This window comes from Globicephala melas, chromosome 5, assembly GCF_963455315.2.
Source record: "Globicephala melas chromosome 5, mGloMel1.2, whole genome shotgun sequence".
Taxonomy (NCBI): Eukaryota; Metazoa; Chordata; class Mammalia; order Artiodactyla; family Delphinidae; genus Globicephala; species Globicephala melas.
The window spans coordinates 99,285,703-99,301,533 of NC_083318.1; the positions used below are offsets into that span (position 1 = coordinate 99,285,703).

Here is a 15,831-nt window from a genome sequence, read left to right on the forward strand (position 1 = left end):
ATTTGAAAGTTGGTAAGAGGGTAGATCTTAAAAGTTCTCATCACAAGAAAAAAGATTTGTAAATATGTGTGGTGATGGGTGTTAACTAGACTTACTGTGGTGATCATTCTGTAGTATATACAAATATCAAATCACAAAGTTCTACACCTGAACCTAATATAATGTTATATGTCAAGTTCATCTCAGTGGGAAAAAAAAGAGAATTCTAACTCAGGTCTCTGAGTCCAGTACTATTTCTACTACTTCACTAAGCTGGAGTACTTTCTTTCATTAAGTTATTTTTCATGGATTATATTTATTTTTATTGCTTCATCATAATTTGGGAATAAATGAGACACATGCACTATTTTTACCGAGAACATATCCTTTTGGCCTCACACAGTGGTCTCCCACTCAGACTCAATTATTTCCCCTCAATTTTGACCTCCCAGGTCCTAGAAAGGCAGTAACTTGAGAGGTGTTTGAAATCTGAATGCAGGTATATTCCCATCTCTGCTGTTGCCAGTGCATGTTAGGGCTGGGTGGCACCTGAGACAGTCTGGTTTCATCCCTTCCCTTTACAGATGAGAAAACTGAACTCTTAGATGCTGCTGAGACATGCAGGGGATATGAATATGGAAGACTCTAGCATGCTCTAAAGTTCATCCACTCCATCAACATCATCGCTGTCATCTCATTCATGGGTACTGCCGATAAAGACGTGGCACTCAGGTTCAGAGGAGTGAGGTTCTGGATTTATTTGGATTAGCTGTGGAACAGCCTCCTTTTGTGAGAAGATTCCAAATAGCTGTTCCAAATGTAACCTTTTCTATTAATGGACAAGCAAATAAGTTTAGTACTTTTAGGGGTCAAATGTTCACAGAAACTTTCCCAGTCAGGGTCATTTTAGTTCAGGCTGACACAAACTCATCTTGGAATACATCTACACTCTACCAACACTTCACACAAGGTCTTAGCAATCTGTGACCGGAATACAAAAGCAGCTGAAAAATGCCTTGTAGGTGTCCTTACAAGTGAAGTCCGGTCCGGCACCCCCCGATGGCTGGACTCCCGCTCAACTGCAGACAGGCTAAGACGTCTATAGCTGATGGCAGGGGCACAGCTGCTTTGGGACAAAAGATGGGCAAAGAGTGAGGCAGCACATGGAGGGGCAAAGCTGAGAGAGGTGGGGTTGGAGTGGAAGTTGAGTCCATCTCCCCCTCCTCTGGTCACTGCTGGGGGGCCTGGCAGGGCTCTGGGGAGGAAAGTATTCTTCATGCTCTTTTGAGTGACATGTAGGTGTCGGGTTCTCATTGGTCAGCTGGAAGCAGTACAAGCGACAGTGTTGGTGAGTGAGAAATGATACCACTGGGGGTTCTGCATTCCACATAAAACTTGCTGACTTTCCTTCTGGTTATGCTGATGGGATAGGAAAGGTCTGGTCTTAGGGGCTGCTGTTAGCCCAGAGCCCAACTCAAATGTGAAGTATGTGATCATCATAAAGCATCAGGCACCCTTGAGGGACATTCCAACAAGATATAAGTATCTGGTCGGGGACTTCCCTGACAGTCCAGTGGTTAAGACTTCACACTTCCACTGCAGGGGGCGCGGGTTTGATCCCTGGTAGGGGAACTAAGATCCTACATGCCGTGCGGCACGGCCGAATTAAAAAAAGAAAAAAGATTTAAGTGTCTGGTCAAGAACACCAATGAATTCATAATCATTTATTGTAAATCACTCATAGTTTACACATTATAAATGGCAAAAACACCTGCTGGATGAAGTAGTTTATTATGACAATTTCTTATTGGCATCACTTCTTTTTCAAAAATTTAAAATTTAAATTTAAACCCTACATCTTCCCTATCTTTGAAGCACTATGTTCGAAGTGCTCTGATGCCAACACTATAAGGCTTTCTTTTGCTCTAACATCTAACACAAAGCGGAACGCTGTCCCATTAATTTGGCATGCTCTTTACAAGGCAACTTAACACACAAATTTTTCTTAAATCCAGAAGCTACATAATGGTCACTTTATGTCTTGCTGCAAGTTCAGTGAAGGCTGCATGCAGGTGAAACATTTGTAGACACTGAGTTCTAGATAACTATTGGTTATTAAGATCTGATTGCCTGGTGTAGAAAATTAATATGCTTATTTAGCAGAAGTAGGTAAAGTACATGCATCAGTGGCTGGGATCAATTAGAATATAAATTAGGTGTCTAAACATTTAAATGAGAGTTTCATTTGAGCTTAATTTGATGTCTGGCACTTCTGAGTTATACACCTTAAAATGACAATAGCAAAGAGAACAAAATCAAACACTTAAAACAGGCACTGACTTATAGGGTCAGCTGGGTGTACAGCACGGGACACAAAACTAGCAGAGCAGTGAACAGATAGATCTCTTGAAGCAAAGACAGTGGAGCATTGACAAGCTGGAAACAGGGCAAAAAAATAAGAGAGCCATTTCCTGTGCTCTCATTTTTTTACGTTTTCAATTCTCTTCCTTAAAAATAACAACACACAAACACACAGTAATTACAAAACACAAACATTCTTTACGATTTAGATGCTCTCTTTTGTCTTCTACCCTGCCTCTCTGCTCCTTCAGATAGCCTGTTTAAAAATAATGTTGGGTTAACTGGTAGAAAAAGAAAACAAGGCTCTCCTGAATCGCACTGAAAGAATATTAAATTCCTTCATCCTGTCAGGGTTAACATCTCGTACAAGCACATGACGATGTATGTTTGACATATTGTAGCTACAGCGATTAAATCACATGTCTACGTTCTAGTGTTAAATCATAGTTACACTGACTTTTAAAAAATTATTTTCATTGAGAGTTGTATCTTGACATTAGTTTGAGACAAACAAAAAATTCCCAAACCGCGTAGACTCCGTTCCCTCCCCACCCTGTACCCCCTCCCACGATCCAATGAACAAGAGAAGTGTAGTAACAAAGGCCATGAACCGAGGCGTTGACAGCGGATGTGGATAGCACTTCCAGGGTCAGGCGCTGCCCTCTCCAGTTCTGGCTTTCCGGGCTTCGATCATCGGTTTGGTTGCCCGTTTGCGGTCAGTGGCCAGTCCCAGCCAACACATGAAGTCAATGAACCAGGTGGTTGGGTTGAAATTTAAGCCAAATTCACTCGCAGAGTAGTCAAAGGGAAAGGTGTGATGGTAGTTATGGAAGCCTTCACCTGGAAGACAAAGTGGGCTTGAAATAACCCAATCAGCATCTCTCTGTAGAGCTTTCTAAAAATCACTCATTTATTACAAGACACTGTGTCAGGCTCCAGTGGGGAGCAGAAGACTTGCTGTCTGCCCTTAGGAAGCATTCACTCAGTTGGCTAGACAAACTCAATAGGAACAGAAAAATAACAATAATCAGCACAAAGTATCAAGAGTAATTTTCCCTGTGGATTGGTGACATGCTCCCACGACTTCAGAGCTGTACTTCTTAAGCTAAATGCCAAATGGCTGATAACAGATCATCATTTTGCTGTATGTTCATAAAAGGAAAATAGCCTCTGTGGATTGAAGTAATTAAAGGAAGACTTCCTGGAAGAGCTTGGAAGAGATAAATGATAATCATTCTGATAGGTGAGTGAATTAAGGAGTTGGATCTTTAAATATCCAAAATCTGCCTATATATTATTCTACCCCTCACAGTGAATAGCTTTTCCTCCCTTACTTTTTCCCCCCACTAAGCTGTTTTCAGGAAAAGTCTCACAGCTTCTTTCTTTGTTTTCTTTTTAAAAAAGAGCTTTATTGAGATATAATTTACCATACAATTCACCCATGTAAAGAATACAATTTAATGGCTTTTGGTGTATTCACTGAGCTGTGCATGCAACACCACAATGAATTTTATAGCATTTTCATTACCTAAAAAGACACCCCACTCCCCTTAGCTGTTGGCCCTTAACCATCTCCCCTCCCTCCAGCCCCTCTTTCTTTCTCTGTGTTGGTTAATTTTACATTTTTTTTGTGTGTGTGTGTGGGATCTTCCCGGACCAGGGCACGAACCCATGTCCCCTGCATCGGCAGGCGGACTCTCAACCACTGCACCACCAGGGAAGCCCCTAATTTTACATGTTAACTTGACTGGCCAAGGAGTGCCCAGATTAAACTTTATTTCTGGGTGTGTCTGTGAGGGCGTTTCTGGATGAGATTAGCATTTGAAGCAGTGGACTCAGTAATGTAGATGGTCCTCCTCAATGTGAGTGGGCATCAGCCAGTCCCTTAAGGGCCTGAATAGAATCAGTGGTGGAGGAAGGAGGAATTTGCTCCCATTTTCCTGACTCACTGATTGAACGTCTATCTCATCTTCTCCTGCCCACTGACTGGGATTTGCATCATCAGCTCCCCTGGTTCTCAGGCCTTCAGACTCAGACTTAATTAATACCACTGGCTTTCCTGGGTCTCCCGCTTGCAGACAGCAGATGGTGGGACTTAGCCTCCATAATCACATGAACCAATTCCTCAAAATAAATCTCTCTCTCTCTCTCTTGCTCGCTCCCCGCTGCCCCCACCGCCGTACACACACACACACACACACACACACACACACACGCATGCACAAACAGAATACATCTACATTTATATAGATACAGATATCCTACTGTTTCTGTATATACGTATATATATAGAGAGATTATGAGCAATATTATGTATATATTTATTTGCATATATTTATACATATACTGTTTCTGTTTCTCACTTTTACTAATACTAAGCCAATAAGATTGGCTTATTCTGAATATTTCATATAAATGAAAACATACAATATGTAATCCTTTGTAACTGGCTTCTTTCACATAGCATAATGTTTTCAAAGTTGTAGCAGATATCAGTACTTCATTTCTTTTTATTGCTGAAGAGTACTCCACTGTATGGATATACCACATTGTATTTATCCATTCATCAGTTGAGGGACACATTTTAGCTGTTATAAATAAATAATGTTGCTATGAACACTCATAAGCAAGTTTTTATGTGGACATACATTTTCATTTCTCTTGGGTATAAATCTAGGAGTGGAGTTGCTGCGTCATGTAGTAACTATTTTTAACCATTCAAGGAACTGCCAGATTCCTCCTTTAATTCTTAAGTGGCTACTGGTCATCATACAGTTCTTCTATTGACCACATTTGAAAGATTCTGCTCTACAATGAGTATATCAGATGGATCAGTCTGTTGTCTGCAATTTTCTGTTTAATTTAGGTCTTTTCTAACCTGGCCCTCCACCCCATCATTCCTAGACTAGAGTGCTAGAGTTTTCCCCTATTTTCAGATACAGGCACTGTTCTAAGAACTCTGGATGTATTCCCCCATCTATCATACAGTGGGTGTAATAAGAGTCTTCCAAGGACCTTTATCAAGAAAGCTGATTTGAGAGTCCAGTATTGACCTGGACAAGCTTCAAACCAACACCCAGTTCTTCAGGGCCTGTGTCATGGCCTCATTCTTTGGGTTCCCTGGCCCACCATCCCCTATGTAAGATGGTAACATTCCCAGAGTGCCCACTCTTCGGCTGCTCTCAGAGTTACCACTGGATGTGGCTCCCCTCGTTACAGTTCTTATAGAAGATGAAGAGTGAGAGGAGGAGAAAACAATAGGAGGGATCAGGAAACTTACACTTTTCTCTCTGCTTATCCAGTTATTCCCATAGCTAAATTTGGTGTTTATTCCACCTTATATTGCTCTTGTCAACGCAAGATCCCTGGGGTCTTAATAAATGGGTGACCCTAACACCATGATGGCAGAGACCCATGGCAGAGGGATGCAGAGACTGTTTCAACTTAACAGCAGGAACCTCTCTTCCTGGGTTTGATCTCTGTACTCAAGGCTCAGGTTACCCAGGAGACTGAGTTGCTTCTATCAAGATACAGCTATCATTTATTAATCACTTACTGTGTGCCAGCCACCATGCTAAATTCTTCAAAGGGTATTAATGCCTATAATCCTCACATAGCTAAGCTATCTGCTATGATTATCCCCATTTTTAAAATTTATTTATTTATTTATTTTTGCGGTACGCAGGCCTCTCACTGTTGTGGCCTCTCCTGTTGCGGGGTACAGGCTCCGGACGCGCAGGCTCAGCGGCCATGGCTCACGGGCCCAGCCGCTCCGCGCCATGTGGGATCTTCCTGGACCGGGGCACGAACCCGTGTCCCCTGCATCGGCAGGCAGACTCTCAACCACTGCGCCACCAGGGAAGCCCGATTATCCCCATTTTAAAATGAGGATGGAAATGCACAGAAGGGACAAGTAACCTGCCTAAGACCATACGGCTAGTAAGAAAAACAACATCCCCGAAGGCTTGTTTCCTGCTAAGCACTGCTGCAAACAGTATGTATTAACTCACCTAACCCTCCGGCGACCCCAGGCGGAGGTCAATGCTACTATATATTATCCCCACTTTACAGATGAGAACACACGGTATGGAGGAGCTAGATAACTTGCCCACGGTGGAGGAACCAAGACTCAACCAAACCTGTCAGACTCCAGAAGCCTTGCTCTTAACCATTCTGTGGTACCGCGAGATGACAAGGTCCTGATTCTCCCCATCCCTCTGTTTGCAGGCCTTTTAATTAATTAATTTATTTTTAAGGTCAGCCAAATGATGGACAGCTGAGGCTATAGCGGTCAGGGCAGTTTGAGAGCGACATCAACTGCTACTCCTCCTTTAGGAAAATTTCCATGGTAAAAATAAATAGCTACTAATTATTGATCACCTACTATGTACCAGGCACTGTACTAAACAGTTTATGTATAGTATCTTAGTTAATTCTCATAACACCCCTATGAAGCAGACATTCTTGTTCCCATTTCACAGGTAAGAAAACTGTAAATCAGAGAGAGTAAGGGGCTCGGATTCTAACGCCAAAGCCCAAGTTCATCCCAGTTTACTCCACCCCATTGCCTCTCTTTACAGATTCCACAAAACCACTGAGAAGCCTAGAAGATCTGAACTGCCACTCCCCCCACTGGCTCCCACCCCATACTCACCGATGGCACCCAGGGTGACGAGCGGGTTCTGCCGAGGGCTGATGTTCTTGTCATAGGGCCGGTTTCCGTACATGTGGGCGACACTGTTGACCAGCCAGGTGACATTGAGTGAGATGGTGTAGCGGAGGATGGAGGCCAGGAAGTAGGAATTCCACAGACTCTCTCCCCAGATGCACCAGGGCACCAGTGTGGGGACCATGAAGCACATGAGCACCACGCTGATCTTGTAGTACCTGGAAGGCAGGATGTCATGCTATCATTGGGCACCTGTTGATGGTGGCAGGGATAGGTGAGCAAGCTGCAGGGAAAGTCAGCAGTGGCACTGCTCAACTCCTTCAGCTCTTGTGCCCTGTTGTGTGTCACTCTGTATGGGGGTCACAAACCCAGATACCTACAAGGGCTAGGCAGGTAACACAAATTTGAGAATTAGGACAGGCAGAAGCGATAGGAAGTGGAAGGCCCCACAGCATACTTCAGAATTTCAATATAAAATCATGAAACCCATGCATCTTAAAGCTGCATTTGTCCTCCAAGCCACAGAAGGACAGCTTTTTAACAGCTTTTCTTTCTTCCATCAGTCAGTCAACCTGACAATCAGGTTGTTTTCAATAATTTCAAGAAATATCCTGTATTCCTTGAATAATTTTCAGGCACATGATTCTGTACTAACTTAGCTTAGTAAAAGGTAAACAACCCCTTCCCTAAAATGTTCTCTGTCCCTTTGAGATTACATTCCAAACCAGCTAAAAATAAACTAAGTATAGGAACAGGCACAGCCACATAAAAAGTAAAAATTGTAAAGAAACCATCAATAGTTGGATTCCTGGGTCTGTTCATACAGCAAACGTTCCCTGAGCACCTCCTGTAGGCCAGGCCCTGAGTACTAGAGGTACAGAGACAAATTTGACACAGTCTCTGCCCCAGGCCCCAGTCAGGTGAAACCTCCAGCTATGTAGGACCAGCTCTAAGCAGGGACAGGAAAGAGGCTCTGAAATGAAAATGTCCAAAGCTGCCCATTCATAGCTGATTCCTCCCTGACCTGCCTTCAACTGACCAAGCTTCTGGGAGGCCTCTGTTAAGATGCACATGTATGAACTTGGAGGGAGCACAGCGTGAGGAAATGAGACTAGGGAGGTGGAAGGCTTTGGCCTTGAGCCCAGATCTGATTCTGGATGCAAAACAAGCCTCTTTTTATTCTTTTACTCTCCTCTTGTTCACAGCTAGATGGTTCCCCAAAGCAGAGCATGAGGCAAGGGCTTGTATGTGGGTCGTTTATTGGGGAAAGTGAGCTCAAGTAACAGGAATAGGCAGCTGGGAAGTGGGAAACGAAAGGAGGGAAAGTCAAGATGGGGGTGCCCACTGCTACAGGCAACTGAACTTGGACCTTGATGGGACACATTATACCTCAGAAGTATTCTCTCAAGGAATGAGAGAAGGCACTGTTTTCCCATTGGCTCCAACTCTTCCTTGGTCCAAGGGCCCCCATGGGATGTCAGCTCTCTCACACTTCCAAGTTTGCTTGGGTCAGAATGGCTGAGTGTGGTCCACGGGCATCTCAAGGGATGGTGGCAGAGAAGTCAGGGCAGGAAGTAAGAAATAAGCAGTACAGCTGAGCAAGGTGCCATTGGGTTACACCTGTGCCACCAGGTGGCTGCAGGAACAGCTGGAGTGAAAAGGTGGGCTGAGAGTACGAGGTGTGCGTGAGAGGTGTCCAACACAGGCAGTAATTATAATACCTCCTGGGGTTCTTGTGAGGATCAAATACTAATAACTAATGCATACTATGTGCTTACTGTGTGTCACGGCTATTCCGAAACCTGTCCATGTACTGGCTCATTTAATTCTAACAAAAACTTTAGGAGCAGGGGACCATTAATATCCTCATTTTACAGATGGGGAAATTGAGCACTGCAAAGGTTATGTAGATGGGCCAAGGTTACAAGACGATTCAAGTCCAGGCAGAAGCACTTCGGAGACTATCATGCTATTCTGCTTTGCAAATAAAATCGTGTATGTAGGGGCTTCCCTGGTGGCGCAGTGGTTGAGAGTCCGCCTGCCAATGCAGGGGACACGGGTTCGTGCCCCGGTCCGGGAAGATCCCACATGCCGCGGAGCGGCTGGGCCCGTGAGCCATGGCTGCTGAACCTGAGCATCCGGAGCCTGTGCTCCGCAACGGGAGAGGCCACAACAGTGAGAGGCCCGTGTACCGCAAAAAAACAAAAAATCATGTGTGTAAGTGTGCTTCGCAGATTGCTAGCTGCATGTGAAGGTTGGTTCCCATATAATTATCACTGTTTTTATTGGGCAACATATTAACCCCTCAACACCCATTTTCCAGTCGTTGGCGTACAATATGACTGCATTTTAGTGGAAGGAGGGTGCCCAGGAGGTCAGAGGAGAGGGTGTGGTTGGAGGGGCAAAGACAACAGACAGTGGAGGGACTGGTGGTCTGAGGTTGGGCTCCCGGGAGTCCCGCGCAGAAGGCTTTTGGAGTGTGTTTTTGGGAGATGCTTACGAGGAAGGGAGGAAGGCAGGATGGGCCCAGGCAGAAGCTCACCCACAGTGAGCTCCAGCAGATCCAGTAGAGCCGGATGGCTCTTTTAGAGCTGTCCCAAATTGTAAGGTATCACCTCATCATCCGCCACTGGCCTCAGGGTGCCTCCTGGGCTGGGTGAACATGTGGGCAAGGGCAAGCCCTAGAAAGGACAGCAGCCAGGGTTGGGGGCATCAGCTGAAGAGGGCATCTGGGTGAAGCACACGGGCCCTGACCAAGGGCCCTGGGAACTGGTGTGAGTGCCTGTGAAGAGGCAGAGGCTCTGAAGGGAAGCCCAGAGGCGACGGCCTGCTGCGGCTGCTCCTCAAGGGCACCTCTAAGGAGCACAGGAAGCAGCTGAACGTTGCCCACAGAGGCATTCTGCAACTTAAGTGCTTCCTTCTCTCCCTCCACTCTCTGGGCTGCAACCCAGTACCTTTGCAAAGAGCCTCTGTTAGTCCTCATTTTGCCCCTGGAAAGGAGACAGAAATCACATGCTGACAGCTAGCTCGGTGCTGGATGCCAGGCTAAGCATGCCACAGGCTTTCTCTCACTTACTCTTCACCACAGACTCAGGATGGACGCACTCTGGCAATGAGGATGCTGTAGCTCAGAGGGGCCATGGTTCCCCCGGCCCTTGCTCTGACTCTGCTCTGCCCCGACCCTATGGAATCCGCCGCCTCTGGTTTGACTGCAGTCTGCAGGCTTCGGCTTCCACTCATGCCCTGCCGCTTCTTCCGCCTTCTGAACTGTTAGGGAAGCCTTCTGCCTGCCTGGGCTCTGGTTCTAGAAGCTCCACTTCCCAGAGGGGGCTGGGTCCCCGTGGAGGGAGAGGGCCAGCAATGGGGCTTCCCAAGTGGGAGGAGAAAAAGGCCTTGCCTGCTAACACAACCACTGTCCCACCAAATCCTCTCTTCCTCAAAACAAGATGCTCTTTAAAAATCACTGCCCTCATTCCAACAAAGCTTTAGCAGATCTAACTATAGGGTTGCTCTCTGACTGCTCGGCCTGTATTCTGCTAGGGTTTCTCTTTGTGTGTTCAATGCAATGGATGGAAGAGGAAGGAATTTTTAGGTGGCACAGTGAGTCTGGGTGGCATTGCCAGTGAGACAGGGCTTGATGCTGATAACTGTGTAAAAAAATCTCCCCAACCATTTCAAATGGACTCAGCATATCTTCCTGTGCAGCCGAGTACCCCTTCCCCCTGGTCTTCGTTTAATTACAGTCACTGGCCTTCTTGCCTCAGAACAAGTTCTGAGATGGCTCCCCTGCTTCCTTGCTTAAGAACACTCAAATCTGGGCGCCCTAGCCAAGGGTCCACAGGGCAACACCACAAAGTCTCCACCCCTAATCCTTCCTCATTGAAATATTTTCTTTCTTTAGCTGGTGGTAGGGAGGAAGACTGGAGAGGGGCCACTGATACTGCTCTTTTTGCTAAATGGGCTTCTTATGTTGTAAAGCATCATAGAACCGTTAACTACCCAACTCTGCCACTGTCTTTCTGTGTGATCTTGAGTAAATTATTTAATCACAGTGAACCTCACTGTGAACCTCAGGTTTCTCTTTTGTAAAATGCGGTACTGACAAATTTATTGAGTGCCTACTATGTGCAAGGTACTGTCCTAACATTGGAGATATAAAGTGTATAAAACAAACAAAAATCCCTGCCCTTGGGGAGCAGGGGTATTTTGGTAGGGAGATTATATATATATATATATATCTCCTCATATGCATATATATATTCTGGTAGGAAAGAAAGCTAATAAACAATATAAATAAATAAAATATAGAGCATGCTATTGGTAAATACTACAGAAAATAATAAAGCAAAGAAGGAGAATATGACATCAAGGGCAGGTGTTGAAATTTTAAATAGGGTGTCTAGGGAAGGACTTCCTCACACTGTAGCTTTTAAGTAAAGACTTGATGGAAGTGAGAAGTTAGACATGTGGCTAAATAGGACAGAGGATTCCAGGCAGAGGAAACCACAAGTGCAAAGGCCCTGAGGCAGGAATGTTCCTGGCACATTCTGGGAAGAGCAGGAGCGTTGGGGCTGGAGCAGATGAACAAAGGGAAGAAGTGTAGGAGATAAGAGAATAATGATGGACCACATCATGGAAGGGCTTGTAGGTCATCATAGGGTTTCACCCTTCACTTTGACTGAGATGGAGCTCTGGTCAGGTTTTGATTAAAGGAGTGCTGTGATTGGACTTATCATTCTGAGTGTTGTGTTGAGAAGGGACTGCAGGGGAGGGCAGAAGCAAGGAGGCAATTAGGAGGCTGCTACAAAGCCTAGCCAAGAGAGGGCATTGGCTTGAACCAGGATAGTGGTGGCAGGTGTGAGAAACAGTCAAATTCTGGATATATTTTGAAACTAGAGTGACAGGACTTGTTAACAGACTGGATGTTGGAGAGAAAGGAGTCAAGGGTGACACCAAGGATGGAGATGCCATTAGCTGATATGGGGAAGGATGGAGGAGCTCAGTCTTAGACATGTCAAGTGGCAGATGCCCATTAGACATTCAAGGGGCAATGTCAAATGGGCAGCTCAACAGACAGGTCTGGAGTTCAGAAGTTATCTAGAGATAGGTTTTGATGGGAAGAGATATTTGGAATGCATTAGTGTATGAATGCATGCCACTCACATATATACATATATATATTTTCTCGTTTGAGTTCCACAAGAGTCCTATGAGATACTTTTTATAACCTCACCTTTTTGTGTGTGTGTGTGTGGTACGTGGGCCTCTCACTGTTGTGGCCTCTTCCGTTGCTGAGCACAGGGTCCGGACGCACAGGCTCAGCGGCCATGGCTCACGGGCCCAGCTGCTCCGCGGCATGTGGGATCTTCCCGGACCAGGGCATGAACCCGTGTCCCCTGCATCGGCAGGTGGACTCTCAACCACTGCGCCACCAGGGAAGCCCATAACCTCACCTTTGTAGGACATTTACGGAGATCCAAAGAGGTCATGAGACTTCTCCAAGGCCACACTGGTTGTGCAGAACATAGGCAGGCTTCAAATTCAGTTCTTAAACCTAATTGTCTGTTCCCTCTAAGTAAAACCTGCTACTTAGCTTACCAGGAGAAGGTCATAGGGGAGAGGTAAACTGGGTTGGAGTGTGTAATCTAGCTTTGCCTCATGAATTGCACATCTTTAAGTAAAAATACTGTCTCCTCAAGGTCAGAAATAGATACGTTGTCCACTCCAGCTAGACTGAGCTTCTTCCCATTCCTTGGGCACCACCTTCTTTCTGTCCCTGTATCTATGACACTCTTCCCCCAGCTTGGCTGAGTTGACTTTTTCAGTTATCAGTCTAAATGTTCTTCCCTCTTGGGGGATTTCCATGGTCCCCTTGGACCAGGCAGGGTGCCTCAGCATGTTGTACTTCTCAACTCTCAGTATTCATAAATACTTGCTGGCTTAGCGGGCAGTCTCACCTGCTAGACCAGTGGCCTCAACCCTAACTGCACATTAGAATCAACTGGGTGAACATTTAAAAACGACTGATGTTGGGGACTCACTGTAGACCAACAGAATCCAAATGAATCCAAATTTGTGGCCTGGGCACTGATAGTTTTAAAGCCTCTCCATTGCAAACATTGATCACGGCCTCCCTATAATCCACCCCACCCTCTCTTTCTTGCTGAAATGCCCTGATATTGTTCAGATACCCAACTGTCCTCCCTGCAGCCATGTCCTCTGGGGACATGGGTCCTGATTGGTTTCAGGCAGTCAACGTTGATCTCATTCACTTTGCCAATAATAAATTTGGGAATTGGGCAGTAGTGGCCAATAAGATATGAGGGAAAGGATGGTTACAAGTTTTTAAAGGGAGATAAGTGTTAGTGAAGATGTAAGGAAATCGGTAGCCTTAGCATCATTGGTGGGAATGTAAAGTGGCGCAGCTGCTGCATAAAGCAGTTTCTCAGAAGGTGAAACATCCAGCAATTCCACTCCTATGTATCTGTTCAGACGGTTGGAAGGCAGGGACTTGAACAGGTATCAGCACACCAATGTTCACAGAAACATTATTCACAATAGCCGAAATGTAGAAACAACCCAAGTGTCCCTTAATAGATGAATGGATAAACAAAATGCTGTCTATCCATACTATGGAACATTATTCAGCCATAAAAAGGAACCATTTTTTGATATATGTTACAACATGGATGAAACTTGAAAAAATGCTTAATGAAATAAACCAGGCACAGAAGGGCAGATATTGTTATGATTCCACTCATATGAGGAACGTAGAATAGGCAAATTCATAGAAAGGGAAAGTAGACTAGAAGTCACAGGAACTGGAGGGAAGGGGAAAGGAAGAAGGAAGTTATTGCTTAATGGGTATAGAGTTTTTTGGGGAATGATGAAAAAGTTTGGGTATAGATAGTGGTGATAGTTATACAACATTGTGAATATACTTAATGCCACAGAAATGTACACTTATGAGTGGTTAAAACGATAAATACTATGTTGTGTATATTTTACGGCAATAAAAAAAGAGAGAGAGAGATGAAGGAATATTTTCCTTGATAACAGAAAGAGCTCAGAGGCAAAGATGGCATCTCTTTTTTCACAGTGACTCCTGGCCCTGCTCCAGCCATGCGTGACTATGACAGGAAGAAGGCTCAGAAAAAAGTAGACCCCTTAGGTTGACGGAGCAGAAAGATGGAAAGGCTCTTGAGCCACAAAACTAACCAACCCTAGAGTGGCTTTATCCCTGAGGTCTTAGTCTGAGACAAGCCAGGCAGGTCAAGAGGTCAAGATCTCCTGTGGGGTAGCTGAAAGCCTTCTGGTATAACGTAGTAGACACTGTGATGTCCCATCCAGATCTCCTCTCAGGATCAGAGGGCTTCATCTCCCAGTGGATGGCAGTGCTGCCTCTGCCTTGCCCTAGGTCACGTCCTCTCCCAACAACCCCATCCAGTGACTGACCTATAAGGGCAGTAGTCCATTACCCAGGCCAGGTCCCATTGCCCCAACTCATCATGACTCTGAAAGTCATCTCCACTTCAGAGCCCCTACAGGGTTGGCTGAAGCCTCCACTGAGATCAGTTGAGGCTCAGCTTCTTCCCTTGCTCAATCCTGTTTCGGTCCCTTCTTCCACAGGTGGTGACCCCAATGACCCTTCCAGTAATCTCCAATAAAGTTCCTACAATGTAACATCCATCTTGGAGGCAGCTTCTGGGTAACCTGTCTTGCCACATGGATCTACTGCAGGGCCTGCAGAGTCCAGCAGAAAGCCAGACTCTTCAGAGTCTAGCACAGAGACTCGCACATAGCAGGCACTCCTAAATATTTGTGGAATGATTACATGAATGATCCTTTTTTCTTTTTTCTGAATGGTTAGTCAATGATGAGTTCTCAGCTTCTCAGGAAAATAAAAACACTACAGTGACTTCAGTAGGGCTCAAAGTATGAGAGATAAGATGCCAAGGTTTCCCAAAACAAACAAACAAACAAAACCCCCACAAACTGCACAATAAACGTTCCACCTGCTTTTAATTGTGTATATAAAAGTCAACACCTCGAAGAAAGACACTTGTGCTCATTGGGACCCAACTCCCAGCTTCCAACAGGTTTCACTGTGAGGCTACCTACCTCCAGTTTAAATGAATGATTTCTGAGCATGCGCTGCTAGGTTATTCTCTGGGCTGCCAAATACGGTAAATTTTTGGCAGTATTTAAGGTTAACAGCCAGTCTAACAGGTTTGGTCCTGGTTTGGAATGTGAGTGGCTTCTTCCTTTCTGTGAACACTCAGATGGGAGTTATCTGATAGGAAAGATAGGAGATAGAAGAAGCCTCCTAAAATTATCAAGTGAGAAAGAAAAAGAAAGGGGTAAAGAAAGAGAGAAGGGGCGGTATGAACCTGAGAACGACCCAGGGAAGTGTAGTTCTCCTTTACAGATTTGAAACCAGAGATCCACATGTTTAAGCCAAAATCACAAAAGCCAAAGCACTCAAGCTCACTTTACAGGTAACTCTGGAGCAGTTTCCTAGAGCTTTAAGGTGACAGCTTATAAGAATAGGGTGTTGGAAACCTTTCAATTCCCACCTCACAATTCCTCATGATACCAATACCACAGTGGGAAGATCGTTTTCAGCATTTAGATGAAGATAAGAAGTCCATTTTCACACAATCAAATACCATCACGCCATGCCCCCATCTAAGTAAGCTTTGATTAGAGGACACAGATATTGACATGGGCCCTAACCTTTCAATGCTTTGAAGAATATGCTTATTCCAATAAACTGGATCACATGAAACATTAAAGACAGGCTTGAGACCAAAAGTTTGTTC

At 45.0% G+C, this 15,831-nt stretch overlaps 1 protein-coding gene across 1 annotated transcript in view; it reads right to left on the reverse strand.

Moving 5' to 3' along the window:
• Positions 1-1,677: 1,677 nt before the first annotated feature.
• The window catches only part of SCD5 (stearoyl-CoA desaturase 5), a 156,789-nt gene continuing 142,635 nt past the window's right edge, over positions 1,678-15,831 (reverse strand). The window contains exons 4-5 of the mRNA XM_030878009.2: positions 6,995-7,227; positions 1,678-3,180 (exon numbers count right to left, since the gene is read on the reverse strand). Of these exons, the coding sequence (XP_030733869.1) occupies positions 2,990-3,180; positions 6,995-7,227 (424 nt within the window). The 3' untranslated portion in view covers positions 1,678-2,989. The remainder of the gene's footprint in view (positions 3,181-6,994; positions 7,228-15,831) is intronic.